The sequence below is a fragment of the Haliotis rubra genome, unplaced genomic scaffold (genome assembly GCF_003918875.1).
Source record: "Haliotis rubra isolate DU_JTF1 unplaced genomic scaffold, ASM391887v1 Scf27, whole genome shotgun sequence".
Lineage (NCBI taxonomy): Eukaryota > Metazoa > Mollusca > Gastropoda > Lepetellida > Haliotidae > Haliotis > Haliotis rubra.
The window spans coordinates 3,470,450-3,484,947 of record NW_025766780.1 but is presented as its reverse complement, the minus strand read 5'-3'; the positions used below and the strand labels follow the sequence as shown (position 1 = coordinate 3,484,947).

The 14,498-nt window shown below is 41.7% G+C and overlaps 2 protein-coding genes across 2 annotated transcripts; both read right to left on the bottom strand.

Annotated features, from left to right (window-relative positions):
- Positions 1-1,982: 1,982 nt before the first annotated feature.
- Positions 1,983-8,270, bottom strand: LOC124280602 (mucin-5AC-like). The gene is made up of 5 exons (XM_046716581.1): positions 6,996-8,270; positions 4,303-6,360; positions 3,892-3,927; positions 3,709-3,796; positions 1,983-3,086 (listed from the first exon to the last, which is right to left on the bottom strand). The coding sequence occupies exons 1-5, from the start codon at positions 8,203-8,205 to the stop codon at positions 2,954-2,956; spliced, it is 3,525 nt and encodes a 1,174-aa protein (XP_046572537.1). The 5' UTR covers positions 8,206-8,270; the 3' UTR covers positions 1,983-2,953.
- A 468-nt stretch (positions 8,271-8,738) lies between these two features.
- LOC124280603 lies at positions 8,739-9,725 on the bottom strand. Its single transcript, XM_046716582.1, has 2 exons — positions 9,658-9,725; positions 8,739-9,441 (listed from the first exon to the last, which is right to left on the bottom strand). The coding sequence occupies exons 1-2, from the start codon at positions 9,710-9,712 to the stop codon at positions 8,897-8,899; spliced, it is 600 nt and encodes a 199-aa protein (XP_046572538.1). The 5' UTR covers positions 9,713-9,725; the 3' UTR covers positions 8,739-8,896.
- Positions 9,726-14,498: the final 4,773 nt, after the last annotated feature.

Genomic DNA, 14,498 nt, shown 5'->3' with positions numbered 1-14,498 from the left:
TCGTGACTAGATCAATGACAGGACAAGTGACGCAGCTGCTGACTGTAATCATGTGGCGAATACTTCCGATAGATCTGATGTGGAAAATGTCTTGACGATTTCGCTGAACTGTCTGTCCATGTTGAGAGAGGAATCGAGGTATATTCTAAATAATAAAAATATCACAAACCCAATATTGCGAATTGCGGTTATTTCGTGATGCTTGGTAATAAATCAAGAGATATAGAACATGACAACCGGGAGTAGCAGCATATCAGCTAACAGTGAATAAACGATGAGCAGTTTTCAGTAATGATCCGGTCACGAGGTAAAACATGAGACCATGGAATGTTGTAACTTTGAACGAATCAGAAATATTGTATCGGGACATGTGACCAGGACGGAGCAGGCTCGAACACCTTAAAAGGACGCCGCCGGCACTAGCAAAGAGTTGTGGGTTTCAAAGTCAGCTTAACATTCACATGGCGATCGTTGCAGTTCCACCATTGGTAAAAAGGCCTGCCCTGTCATGTCCTTGAAATGAAGAGAGGGACTGAGTAAGAACTTGGGCCCCGTTTCACAAAGCGATCGTAGCGCTAAGGTGATCGTAACTTCCATACTTTAACATAGACTTACGGCAGTCGTAGCACTACGATCATTTTGTGAAACGGGGCCCAGGTGTTGCGTTAATCACTGTATGAATGTGCTGTTCGCCAATGCATGCATGTGATGTGGACTCACGCCTCGACTTAGACCACTCGACAGACCACACGAGTATAGAGACCCAGCTTACAATCAAGATGACAACATGGAACGGCAACACTATTAGATAACAGTTGTAGGGTCTACTGACGCCCGAACGCAGTTACGACAATATGCAGATTAGTAATATCAGAGACAGACACTGCTTTTGAAACGGTGGACTCGAAGGGAAATAGAGACAGAAAACAGAATGATGAAAAACGAATACACATATATTTCATTTATTTACAGACAGACGGAGACAGACAGAGTTTATTTCCAGTAAAAGGCCGTAGGCCCAAAATACATTCAAAAGGAAATGCCAGTGTAGTCAGGGGCACAATGATCATTCAAGTGTGTTTGTAATAATCCTTTTAACATAAAATAGATACAAGGCAACATATTTTACAGTGTCTACATTAGTATTCTTGAAAAGACTTACTAAAGATTATACAGTATAAGGCTTTTTAACACATTTTGTCATAAACCTCTCTCTTAGTTGTGAATAGGATTCACAAATGAATAGTACATGAAATTCATCTTCAATATAGGTAAGACCTTTAGATTTACATGATGTACAAAATCTTTGATTTTGTTCCGAAGGGAACATAAACAAACATCGAGGGTACATCAACCCATGTCCCCCTCGAGACCAGTGAACATCTTATAATGTGTATACCTTCTTAAAGCATAATATTTTCGGTTATGGAGAACTCGACTACTTTCATGTTCCTCACAACGGTTGTCGACTGTATAACATTACAAAACAATGACAATGCGGATAAATAGGACCAACTTCAGCTCAAGAGGAGGCTCATAATATTGCCCATGACAAAAATGCACATGGGATGCTTCAAGTCTATCTTCCATATACACCGTGATCAGAGTATGTACATACACATATCTTGTTATGTATGTTAAATTTTACAATTCCATGTGCACTGTACATCGTCATCAATATGCAGATCTGTAAAAACAGATCCATCAAACCTGCATTTATATACGCTTGTGTATGTGTGTTTGTTTGTCTGTCTTACTGAACGAGTTCCCGTGAATTGCCAAGTTTATTACATTGCGCGTATTTCAAAATGGAACCGACGAACGAAAGCGTGTTACCCACGCCTTTGAAGCTTTCAAAAGTGTTTCGAAAGTTTAAGTAGGACTAGTGTAGCAAAGTATTCAGTCCTCATTTATTTACTTACAACATCGTCTAAATTCAAAATATATTTGAAAATAGACGAGGTTGATATAAGAGAGGTGTATAAATACAATAAGTGTTTATTGTTCTCTCAGGTTACATCATCATTGCCAGTCCCAGTCCAAAAGTACTGCTCAGTAGCACTCTCCGAACAACTCGAGAGTGAAAAGTTCTGTATGCTTTCTTAAAAAGGTATGTTTTCAATTTAGATTTGAAAATCCTCAGGTTGTTAACGGTCCTTAATTCCAAGTTGATTCCAGTGAGTGGGTCCGGTCACCTGAACAGATCGATCCCCAAACCTGGTGCTGGGCTTAAAGTGTGGGACAACAGGAAGACCAAGATTTTCAGACCAGAGACTTCGGTCGGGATTATATCTGGTGATCAGATCAGACAGATATTTTGGAGCTACGTTACTGAGACATTTGAAAACAAACAGGATGAATTTGCATTGAATTCTGTCTGACGCATGTGTATCAGCAGACACGGGGCTGACGTTTCCAATCCCAGTCCTCTTGGTCCAAGGGCCGCTACTCCCATATACAAAACAGTTCATAGTCGTAAGTAGACACGTCAAGGAATATTGTGATGATCTTTGGGCATGTTGTGTTGTATATGTAACGCTGCTTGCACTACGACGATGCAAATGTCAGTGAGTCTTATGACAGGCAGCTGCGACAACTGGGTATTGTCTATGCATGTCTGTTGGTTTGCAAATATTAGTTGTGCCTACCCGGTTATGTGTTGAGTAGACACTGCCAACTACAGATGGCAGACGCTGCTGGCGCCACTGTTCCAATGACCAACTGTTGTGAAAAATTACACCTGGTGTCAAAATATGTGTTATCAGTACACTGTTTAATGATATTAATCGGGTGATATCTTCACGTTTTCTCACTCTTAAGGCAACCATGTCCACAAAGACTGCGTGTATTTCTGTTTCGCATTCATTCAGCATACATCGTCCACACCGTAAAAGCTGTTTGTACATGCGGGAAGCAAGAAAACTGTCATATGCACTGTGCTGAATTAGCCATATCAAGATGATATTGAATTGGAACAATATCCAGATTCTAAAGATACAACGGAGCGTCTCTTTAATTCCAGATTTGAAGCCATGGTCTCTGACAGTTTATTCCGATGACGAGAATTCCGTTTCAACTCGTTCATCCTGCAACAACACAAGACGTTGATATTGACCCCAAATTAGTGAACCCTCGTAATTAATGCTCATATTTGAGTGAGTTAAAATGTATAGTCACATCGGCCGCTCATATTTGAAGTGTAAACGTACATAAACCAAATCAATTAATACTGAAAGTTACATGGGTTTTTAATATATATATAAAACTATTATATATGCGTACTAGATATGATTTCAGCATGATTACGTCACTGATTTTGCGTGTTGGCGATTAGGTGCCTCACTCTGGGATTCGATTATCGGACGGGACTCGACCCCAAAAAGTACTAGAATCCGTACTTTACTGAGGAGGTGTAATCCCAAACATATCATGTTACATTTGACCACTTTTAAAAAGGCATTTTCTGATTACCATACGTGGAGGTACCAATATGAATAGCAAAGGTGAATATATTCAAACGTTAGTGAAGTTACCATACATACATAGTCATTCTGAATGCTGTTGAAACTGAATTTACCCAGGTAAAATGAAATGGACCTACACACATTTTGTAAATTGATATTGCAGTCTCAATCAAAATGGGGATCGGCGATCTGACTATGAGCTACATACACTCTTTTACAAGACCTATATACACATATACAGTACCTCTTCTTGAAACACAAACACATAGCTGTTGTGATCACCATCAGTATGAGAAGCGTTGCTCCCGTCAGACTTGTGATCACCTCGAGTACTGAAACAGAGGGAATTGACATACAGCTCCCATGCACTGAACACGTCAACACATGCAACGTAAACATCCAATCCTACTTTGGCAAGGGTACTTACTAAACGCAATCTTGTCATCGTCGTTGCCTGATTTACCTGGAAGGAAATAAAAAGATATTTACTATCTTTGTTCCTATTTCTGTTATGTGTTTTGCGCATGATCTTTATGGTAGGGTTAGGACGACATTTATTATAATAAATGGACAAAGCTTTCCAGGTAAACACATAATAATGGCACTGATAAAACATGTGTTGATTAATGGCACGTTTTAAGTAAGTCGATAAGAATCTATTATCTCAGAACCATATAACCATGGTAAATATTAATAATACACGAGTGGTTTTCCCACAAAGGTTAAAATCGTCCAATGTCATATTCTTGTATTACATTTTCTATAAAGTGTTACATAAGAGCAGCATTTGATACACAATCTTAGTCAAATCCGTTGAGTTTTATCCTAATTTTGCTACCTGTGTTAAATGTTGATTCTTCAACAGGTGCTTGTCTGGAAACTGTGGGAAAGTACATTGAAAACTTGTTCACTGGTGTTCCAGGTGTTCCGGTAGACTGTTCAGCAGCAGATGGAGTGATACTAAGTGTGGTTACACCGCTTCTGTTTGTACGGAACGATGTTACGTTTGAAGGTGGAACTGTCCTCTTCATTGATGTTAATGATGAAGGTGAACTTCTTGTAGACTGTGGTGATAATGACAGGAAGGCTGAAGACTTCGGTCCTCCGCTCGTTGATGTAGGTGATGAAGGTGTAGGTACAGTACCTTGCGAGGGTGACACTGTCACTGGATGTGAAGTTTGTTTTGTTGTCTTCATGAGATGAAATGGTGTGACGCTTGAAGATGATGATGCTTCAAACAAGGACGAAGACGACCTTTGAGGTGGACGTGTCGAGTATGATGTGTGTCTTGCAGAATGTATCCCACCTGTGGTCCAGTGTGTGCGTGGCGGCGATAATGTTCCTGTCATAGAAGGGGAAGACGGATACATTTGTGGAAGTGAAGATGACCTTTTCGTGGATGGCAAAGAAGCTGTTGTACTTGCAACCAGTATTCGACCTAACGTTGTGAGTAATGGTGAGGAAGACATGGTGTATTTTAATCCAGAAGATGAATCAGACATGGAGTTGGTTTTGCTCAAGTGAACTTGTGTGCTTCGACGTGAACCGTGCGTTGATTTTGAAGTCGTTAGCCAAGTAGCTGTAGAGGTGATAGGCACTGTGGTTATCCTTGAAATCCGACTGCTGTAAGTTGTCCCAGTTGTAGTATGTGATTCAGAAGATGTAGTATTGGAAGTTGCCAGCATTGGTCCTGATGATTTATATGAAGATGTTCTGTTTGTTCGGGGCGATGGCACGTTTGAAGGCGGAACTGTTTGAACCCTTGATGTTGATGATGAAGGTGAACTTCTTGTAGACTGTGGTGAGAATGACATGAAGGCTGAAGACTTCGGTCCTCGGCTCGTTGATGTAGGTGATGAAGGTGTAGGTACAGTACCTTGCGAGAATGACACTGTCACTGGATGTGAAGTTGATTTTGTTGTCTTCATGAGATGAAATGGTGTGACGCTTGAAGATGATGATGCTTCAAACAAGGACGAAGACAACCTTTGACTTGGGCGTGCCGAGTATGACGTGTGTCTTGCAGAATGTATTCCTCCTGTGGTCGAGTGTGTCAGTGGCGGCGATAACGTTCCTGTCATAGAAGGTGATGGCTGATACGTTTGTGGAAGTGAAGATGACCTTTTCGTGGATGGCAAAGAAGTTTCTGTACTTGTCTGCATCCGACCTAGCGTTGTGAGTAATGGTGAGGAAGACGTGGTGAATTGTAATCCAGAAGATGAATCAGACATGTAGTTGGTTTTGCTCAATTGAACTTGAGTGCTTCGACGTGAACCGTGCGTTGATTTTGAAGTCGTTAGCCAAGTAGCTGTAGAGGTGATAGGCACTGTGGTTATCCTTGAAATCCGACTGCTGTAAGTTGTCCCAGTTGTAGTATGTGATTCAGAAGATGTAGTATTGGAAGTTGCCAGCATTGGTCCTGATGATTTATTTGAAGATGTTCTGTTTGTTCGGGGCGATGGCACGTTTGAAGGCGGAACTGTCTGAACCCTTGATGTTGATGATGAAGGTGAACTTCTTGTAGACTGTGGTGAGAATGACATGAAGGCTGAAGACTTCGGTCCTCGGCTCGTTGATGTAGGTGATGAAGGTGTAGGTACAGTACCTTGCGAGAATGACACTGTCACTGGATGTGAAGTTGATTTTGTTGTCTTCATGAGATGAAATGGTGTGACGCTTGAAGATGATGATGCTTCAAACAAGGACGAAGACAACCTTTGACTTGGGCGTGCCGAGTATGACGTGTGTCTTGCAGAATGTATTCCTCCTGTGGTCGAGTGTGTCAGTGGCGGCGATAACGTTCCTGTCATAGAAGGTGATGGCTGATACGTTTGTGGAAGTGAAGATGACCTTTTCGTGGATGGCAAAGAAGTTTCTGTACTTGTCTGCATCCGACCTAGCGTTGTGAGTAATGGTGAGGAAGACGTGGTGAATTGTAATCCAGAAGATGAATCAGACATGGAGTTGGTTTTGCTCAATTGAACTTGAGTGCTTCGACGTGAACCGTGCGTTGATTTTGAAGTCGTTAGCCAAGTAGCTGTAGAGGTGATAGGCACTGTGGTTGTCCTTGATTCTGTTTGTACGGAACGAAGTTACGTTTGAAGGCGGAACTGTCTGCTTCATTGATGTTGATGATGAAGGTGAACTTCTTGTAGACTGTGGTGAGAATGACATGAAGGCTGAAGACTTCGGTCCTCCGCTTGTTGATGTAGGTGATGAAGGTGTAGGTACAGTACCTTGCGAGAATGACACCGTCACTGGATGTGAAGTTTGTTTTGTTGTCTTCATGAGATGAAATGGTGTGACGCTTGAAGATGATGATGCTTCAAACAAGGACGAAGACAACCTTTGACTTGGGCGTGTCGAGTATGATGTGTGTCCTGTAGAATGTATTCCTCCTGTGGTCGAGTGTGTCAGTGGCGGCGATAATGTTCCTGTCATAGAAGGGATGAAGCTGATACGTTTGTGGAAGTGAAGATGACCTTTCGTGGATGGCAAAGAAGACTGTTGTACTTGCAACCAGTATTCGACCTAGCGTTGTGAGTAATGGTGAGGAAGACGTGGTGAATTGTAATCCAGAAGATGAATCAGACATGGAGTTGGTTTTGCTCAATTGAACTTGTGTGCTTCGACGTGAACCGTGCGTTGATTTTGAAGTCGTTAGCGAAGTAGCTGTAGAGGTGATAGGCACTGTGGTTGTCCTTGAAATCCGACTGCTGTAAGTTGTCCCAGTTGTAGTATGTGATTCAGAAGATATAGTATTGGAAGTTGCCAGCATTGGTCCTGATGATTTATATGAAGATGTTCTGTTTGTTTGGGGCGATGGCACGTTTGAAGGTGGAACACTCCGCACCATTGATGTTGATGATGAAGGTGAATTTCTTGTAGACTGTGGTGAGAATGACATGAAGGCTGAAGACTTCGGTCCTCCGCTTGTTGATGTAGGTGATGAAGGTGTAGGTACAGTACCTTGCGAGAATGACACCGTCACTGGATGTGAAGTTGATTTTGTTGTCTTCATGAGATGAAATGGTGTGACGCTTGAAGATGATGATGCTTCAAACAAGGACGAAGACAACCTTTGACTTGAGCGTGCCAAGTATGACGTGTGTCCTGCAGAATGTATTCCTCCTGTGGTCGAGTGTGTCAGTGGCGGCGATAATGTTCCTGTCATAGAAGGTGATGGCTGATACGTTTGTGGAAGTGAAGATGACCTTTTTGTCGATGGCAAGGAAGTTTCTGTACTTGTCTGCATCCGACCTAGCGTTGTGAGTAATGGTGAGGAAGACGTGGTGAATTGTAATCCAGAAGATGAATCAGACATGGAGTTGGTTTTGCTCAATTGAACTTGTGTGCTTCGACGTGAACCGTGCGTTGATTTTGAAGTCGTAAGCCAAGTAGCTATAGAGGTGATAGGCACTGTGGTTGTCCTTGAAATCCAACTGCTGTAAGTTGTCCCAGTTGTAGTATGTGATTCAGAAGATATAGTATTGGAAGTTGCCAGCATTGGTCCTGATGATGTATATGAAGATGTTCTGTTTGTTTGGGGCGATGGCACGTTTGAAGGCGGAACTGTCTGAACCCTTGATGTTGATGATGAAGGTGAACTTCTTGCAGGATGTGATGAGAATGACATGAAGTCTGAAGACTTCGGTCCTCCGCTCGTTGATGTAGGTGTAGGTACAGGACTTTCCGCGACTGACACCATCACTGGATGTGAATTTGATTTTGTTGTCTTCATGAAAAGAGATGGTGTGACACTTGAAGACGATGATGTCTCCAACACGGACGACGACAACCTTTGAGGTGGACGTGTCGAGTATGACGTGTGTCTTCCAGAATGTATCCCTCCTGTGGTCGAGTGTGTGCGTGGCGGCGATAATGTTCCTGTCATAGAAGGGGAAGACGGATACATTTGTGGAAGTGAAGATGACCTTTTCGTGGATGGCAAAGAAGCTGTTGTACTTGCAACCAGTATTCGACCTAACGTTGTGAGTAATGGTGAGGAAGACGTGGTGTATTTTAATGCAGAAGGTGAATCAGACATGGAGTTGGTTTTGCTCAATTGAATTTGTGTGCTTCGTCTTGAACCGTGCGTTGATTTTGAAGTCGTAAGCCAAGTAGCTGTAGAGGTGATAGGCACTGTGGTTGACCTTGAAGTCCGACTGTTGTAAGTTGTCCCAGTTGTAGTGTGTGATTCAGAAGACGTAGTATTGGAGGTTGCCAGCATTGATCCTGATGCTTGATGTGAAGATGTTCTGTTTGTTTGGGGTGATGGCACGTTTGAAGGCGGAACTGTCTGAACCCTTGATGTTGATGATGAAGGTGAACTCCTTGCAGACTGTCGTGAGGATGACACCGTCACTGGATGTGAAGTTTGTTTTGTTGTCTTCATGAGATGAAATGGTGTGACGCTTGAAGATAATGATGCTTCAAACAAGGACGAAGACAACCTTTGACTTGGGCGTGTCGAGAATGATGTATGTCCTGCAGAATGTATTCCTCCTGTGGTCGAGTGTGTCAGTGGCGGCGATAGTGTTCCTGTCATAGACGGTGAAGATGGATACGTTTGTGGAAGTGAAGACGATCTTTTCGTGGGCGGCAATGGGACTGTTGTGCCTGCAACCAGTAGTCGACCTTAATGTTGTGAGTAATAACGAGGAAGACGTGGTGAATTGTAATCCAGAAGATGAATCAGAGTTCAAATGCATTAGCGTGCTTTCTTCATACCCTTTGCTTGAAACTGACCCAAATAACCCAGTTGCTGTTGTGGTCATCGACCCTGTCGACGATGTCCATATGTCTGTTGTCCTGGTAGCCCTGGGATAATGTGATGTTGCTTTTGAGTAAGAACTGGTCATGTAATTGTGTGAACTCGTATGAATCGACAGGCGGCTTTTAGTCGACTGTGTAGAAGAAGCTCCATCTGGTGGTATCGTCTTCCCACAGGCAACAGTCAGCTTACTGCCATCAGAAACTACAAAGACATATATACTGTATCATGCTTCGGTCTTACTTTTAAAATTGAAGTTGAGGAAAAACCTAGATTCATTTGTAATTCTTTCGTAGTCATGTCGTAAGTGTAACATTTACTAGTTAAAGTTGTGAATATAAATACTGAAACTTGTTTGACACGTGACCGAAAAACTATTCATTTGGTAATATATTATAATCCAGAGTTAATAGTGCGTACCTGAAGCCATCATCCACAGAAACTGACGATCACTGTTGTTAGCAAGAACGTTCATCGTTAGATTTATATCTACCCTGCTGCTGCTGGTGGTATACAGAACGTTATTACAACCATTCACAATCTCAGTTTTGGCACAATTTATGGTTGAAGTCCCAGACATTGAACTTCCGAATGAAAGTGTACAAGTTCCCGAGAGGACACGGTTGTCGACAAGAGCGATGACGATGGAAGACTGCGGGTTGTTACTGTAGGCAGCACAATTAGCATTGCGTACACTTCCATCCTTCTTGTCGCTTATCAAATAAACATTCTTCCCATAAAGCACCTCATCGGAATTTACATGGATTTCATCTTTTGCTTAAAAAAAAGAACAGAATAAATAAAAACTCGAGGAAGAGGATAATAGTGAAAAATATCATCTTCAGATCAATGTGACATAACAGCTATATTCCAGCAACAACACAGAAATAATCTAATCCTACCTGCCCTTAAAAACGTGTTTTGCATTCGCAGTGTTGTGTTTTGGGGGTTTGGGGAGGGGTGTGTAGGGGGGGGAGGGAAGGTTTGAATTTGAATTTACACACGTCAGAGGTGTACACAAGATAAGTGATTTGTAACTCCAGCCTCTGCGGCTTAGTTATTTTCATTGCTGTCTTTTCGTCTTGGCGCTATGGTGTCTCACACATCCAGGATGGGAATCGACTCAGTGAAGTACTTTGTCTAGAATTTGTTGGGGGTTTTTACTGTTAATTACAATTATTACATATGTCCCATGTCAGCGGAATGGTATGAGTTGCTGAAGTTAATTCCTAACCTGAATCTTCACGAATAAGCTTGATGTGTGACGGATACAACGTAGTGAAATCACATGAAACTCAAAGGGGTGGCATATTGTTCCAAAGAAACTAACTGACATTTCTACATTCAGTTTGTACCATAGCATAGATAAATAGACGCTGTATACGAAATAGTGTAATCGCTACTCGCCATGTACACAGTCAAATTCCAAGGAAACATAGTCTCCAGTAAATAGTTCCGTGCTGGTCAACCGCTTTCCGGAATCACAGCGATGTCCACGACTACAGTAGCTTGCCATCTGAGACAGGGGACTTGACAACAGCGCCTTCTGTCCTGGAATACACACTTCCTTGAGTATGGTGTCTCCATTGTGGACTTTGCAACACCTTCGGACAATATGATAGTCTCGTTGTCCTCTGAGTTCTGTACGACATGTACTACTGGGGGAGATTTGACCAAACAAAAACTTCTTCGGGGCAAGATACCCAGTACTTTCACACAGTGGGGAGTCAATGATGAACTCGGAGTTGTAGCAGGCTGAATGGTTCAGTCCGTGCAGAAGATACAAGCCTGTAAAACAAAGACGATCATAACAGTATTCCGCAATTCCGTTTGTGTGGAAACATACTGACCGACTGACTGAGTTTGGTTTTACGCCGCTTTTAGCAATATTCCAGCAATATTCCAGCAACATCACGGCGGGGGACACCAGAAATGGGCTTCACACATTGTACCCATGTGGGGATTCGAACCCGGGTCTTCGGCGTGACGAACCAACGCTTTAACCACAAGGCTACCCCACCGCCCAAGGAAACATACAGTTGGTTGTGTTTAACAAGACATGCGTTTGCTTATGAGATTGTCTTCTTTGTTCTTTTGTTTTCTGTTGGAATTTTCATTTTGGGTGGTGGTAGTGTTTGTGTGCGTGCGTGCGTGCGTGCGTGTGCTCATTTTTGCTTTTTGTGGGTTTTTTGCTTTCCTTTACAACAATATATGAGAGGGACATATGAGGGGTTTTATCCTTTTGCACTAATACGTATAGAGTCGGGAATAAATTGACTCCGTGTTTACAAAAAGTGTCAAAACCTTACAAAAAGGGTTTTGACGCTTTGCATCAATGCTGATATTGAAGGGAATATATATTTTTCTATATACAGTGCACCCTGGTTATAATGCCACCCTGGATAAAGTGCCATATTTTTGCCAGAACTGATTTATGGCCCTTTTAATACCCTGGTGATAATGCCAAACAGGAAATAATGCCATTTGCCAATGGTTTTCGGAACAAAAGTAATATCCTCTGGTTATACTGCAAAATTACACTGGCTGCAGGACTTTGATTGTCGATGACAGACAAAAAGCTGCAGAAATTGTAGCTGGATATAATGCAAAGGATGTGTTTAACATGGATGAGACTGGCCAGTTAAAATTATAATTATAAAATAGTCAGTAGTCCTGTAGTTCAATCCGTCGGTCATTTCTGCGAGCAGACCCCCGATGACTGATCCTTGTACAGTGGTAAATGTGTTTCATGGCGACGTAAACTTTTGGCTAACGGTCAACAGCTGTTTCGACAGATTCAGTTTTTGTTTGTTTTTTTTATATTCAAGTGTAACCTGTTACCCAAACTGACAGAAGAGTGGATATTGTTTACCTCGGTCCACTGTGAATAGCAAGATGAAGAAAGGATCACTTACATTGTAATAAGGACAAAATGAAGAATAACGGACACATGTCGCAGGTTGATCGTGGCACCTAGGGACAAGGACAAGTATGGATCAATACATGGCATGTACTATATTTTTATTGGATTCCATAAACAAATATAATCGGAATTGTACAATCAACCCTGCTTTCAGAATAGAGATGTCTGTTGATGTGGGAAACGTACTGCAGCGTTTGTATACGGTGTAGCTTATGCTCCTAATATCGATGAAGAAGCACAACATTGTTAACAAGAAGCCAGCTTCTGTGGTTAGAGGAAACTGTATCAATATATTCACATCGTTACAATCTCGGTATATGGCAACGGTGACTCACAAGCTACATTCATATTTCTTCCTGTACATAACTATTAAACATAACTATTTCAAGATCTTTAAGGAGTTATACCAATATCAAATACCAATTTGAATTTCACATATTTAGTTTCTTACCTCGGATGCGGATGGCTTGCTTATGCCTAATGCAGTGATTGAAATAAGCCAGCAGTGGCTTCATCTCATTGACTAGCGTTATCTTATCGAAGGTGTGAAATACACGTTTGATAAAGACATTCAGTACAGGCGATATACGAGGGAATATCAAAATACTTTGAGCCTAATATACTTCTGACAATAATGATATAAATAACAGTATGATATTGAAGAATGGTTAATATCATTCACATAAACGTAATATTGACATGCACATGTCTTTAGTTTCCTGTCACCTGACATCTAATCACGTGTACAACGTCCCGAGGGTATGACATCGTAATGTCCCCTAAACGTCATGTTTTCATCATATTGTCATTTTAAATGCTATAAGACATATGGCTGAGCACAATGAGGTGCGGCTCTGTCAGAGATTATATAGTACCAAGTTATACAATACCCGTATTAACACTTGCAGTTTGCATGGACTATGATCGTGTGCATGTGACACAAATAGTACCATGACAATCCTTCACCCACTTTGACTTTCACAGCGACCTTATATCTTTCAGCAATGCAACACATGAAAACAGTCAACTGAGAAACAATTTCAGTGTTTTCTCTGCGTAGACATTTTACACTGATAAGTGAGTGAGTGAGTTTAGTTTCACGCCGCACTCAACAATATTCCAGCTATATGGAGGCGGTATCTAAATAATCGAGTCTGGACAGACAATCCACTGATCAACAGCATGAGCATCGATCTGCGCAGTGAGGAACCGATGACATGTGTCAACCAAGTCACCGTGCCTGACCACCCGAACCCGTTAGTCGCCTCTTACAAGCATGGGTTACTGAAGATCAATATTGTAACCAGGACTTTCACGGGTTTTACACTGCCGGTCTGCCTGAAATGGTTTAGACTTAGGTATCCCAAATGGAGTCGAGCAAAATACTTAGATACGTTTCATTCAAATGTCATGGGCCAACACATTCTATTTACAACTATACATTTATATAATGCTTTCACAATCAAATGCTTGGTAATTCCAGAGGTTGTATGACAATCAATCTGTCACTCGACTTTGTAAATAACTCATGGTGTGCAATGCTATGACATCACATTCTGAGGTAAGCAAATTATGTGACCTGTCACCTGTAAGAAAGGAAATCATGGTTTCATCACTGCTTTTCAGCAACGCCAAACCCAGCAACCTTCCAGCTATGCAACGATTGTCTGTAAATGATGGAACCTGGACCAGTCAATCCTGGGATTAACTTCATGAGATACGTTCCTGAGACACGGAGTGTCAACCATGTCAGCGAGCCTGACCATTTGATTCCGCTAGCCGCCTCATAATGGCAAGCATTGGTTACTGGAGACCAATTCTAACCAGAATGTTCACGAATAAGCTTAGTTCGTGACATATTTGTTATTGTGAGATACAAAAATACAACATAGTGAAATTATTTAGAACTTAAAGGGCTTGGATATTTGCATTGTGTCATCCGTGGTTCGAGACAGTGAGTTCGGAAAAACAACAATGAGTAGCTACATTATTATGTATTATCTTTAAGAAACGCAAACAGCCACTTCAACACCCAATCCAAGTTTTACAAGTGTATGCCTCTTAGACAAACATAGGAATTGGAGCCGATGTCAACATATGAACCTTCGCGAGGAAACATTGAAACATTTATAAGAATGAGCCAATTTACTATGCATGACACAGGAATATTTTCAGATTAGCAGTTGAAAATTTGCATTGGTCATAGCATGGGCCATGCAGGATAACCTAGCTAACGCCTAACGGACACTTGAATACCACCAGACCATTATCACACTTTCTGCTGTACTATCAGATGGGGGCACACTCGAGATGTATTTGCTGTTGTTGTTGATAATGT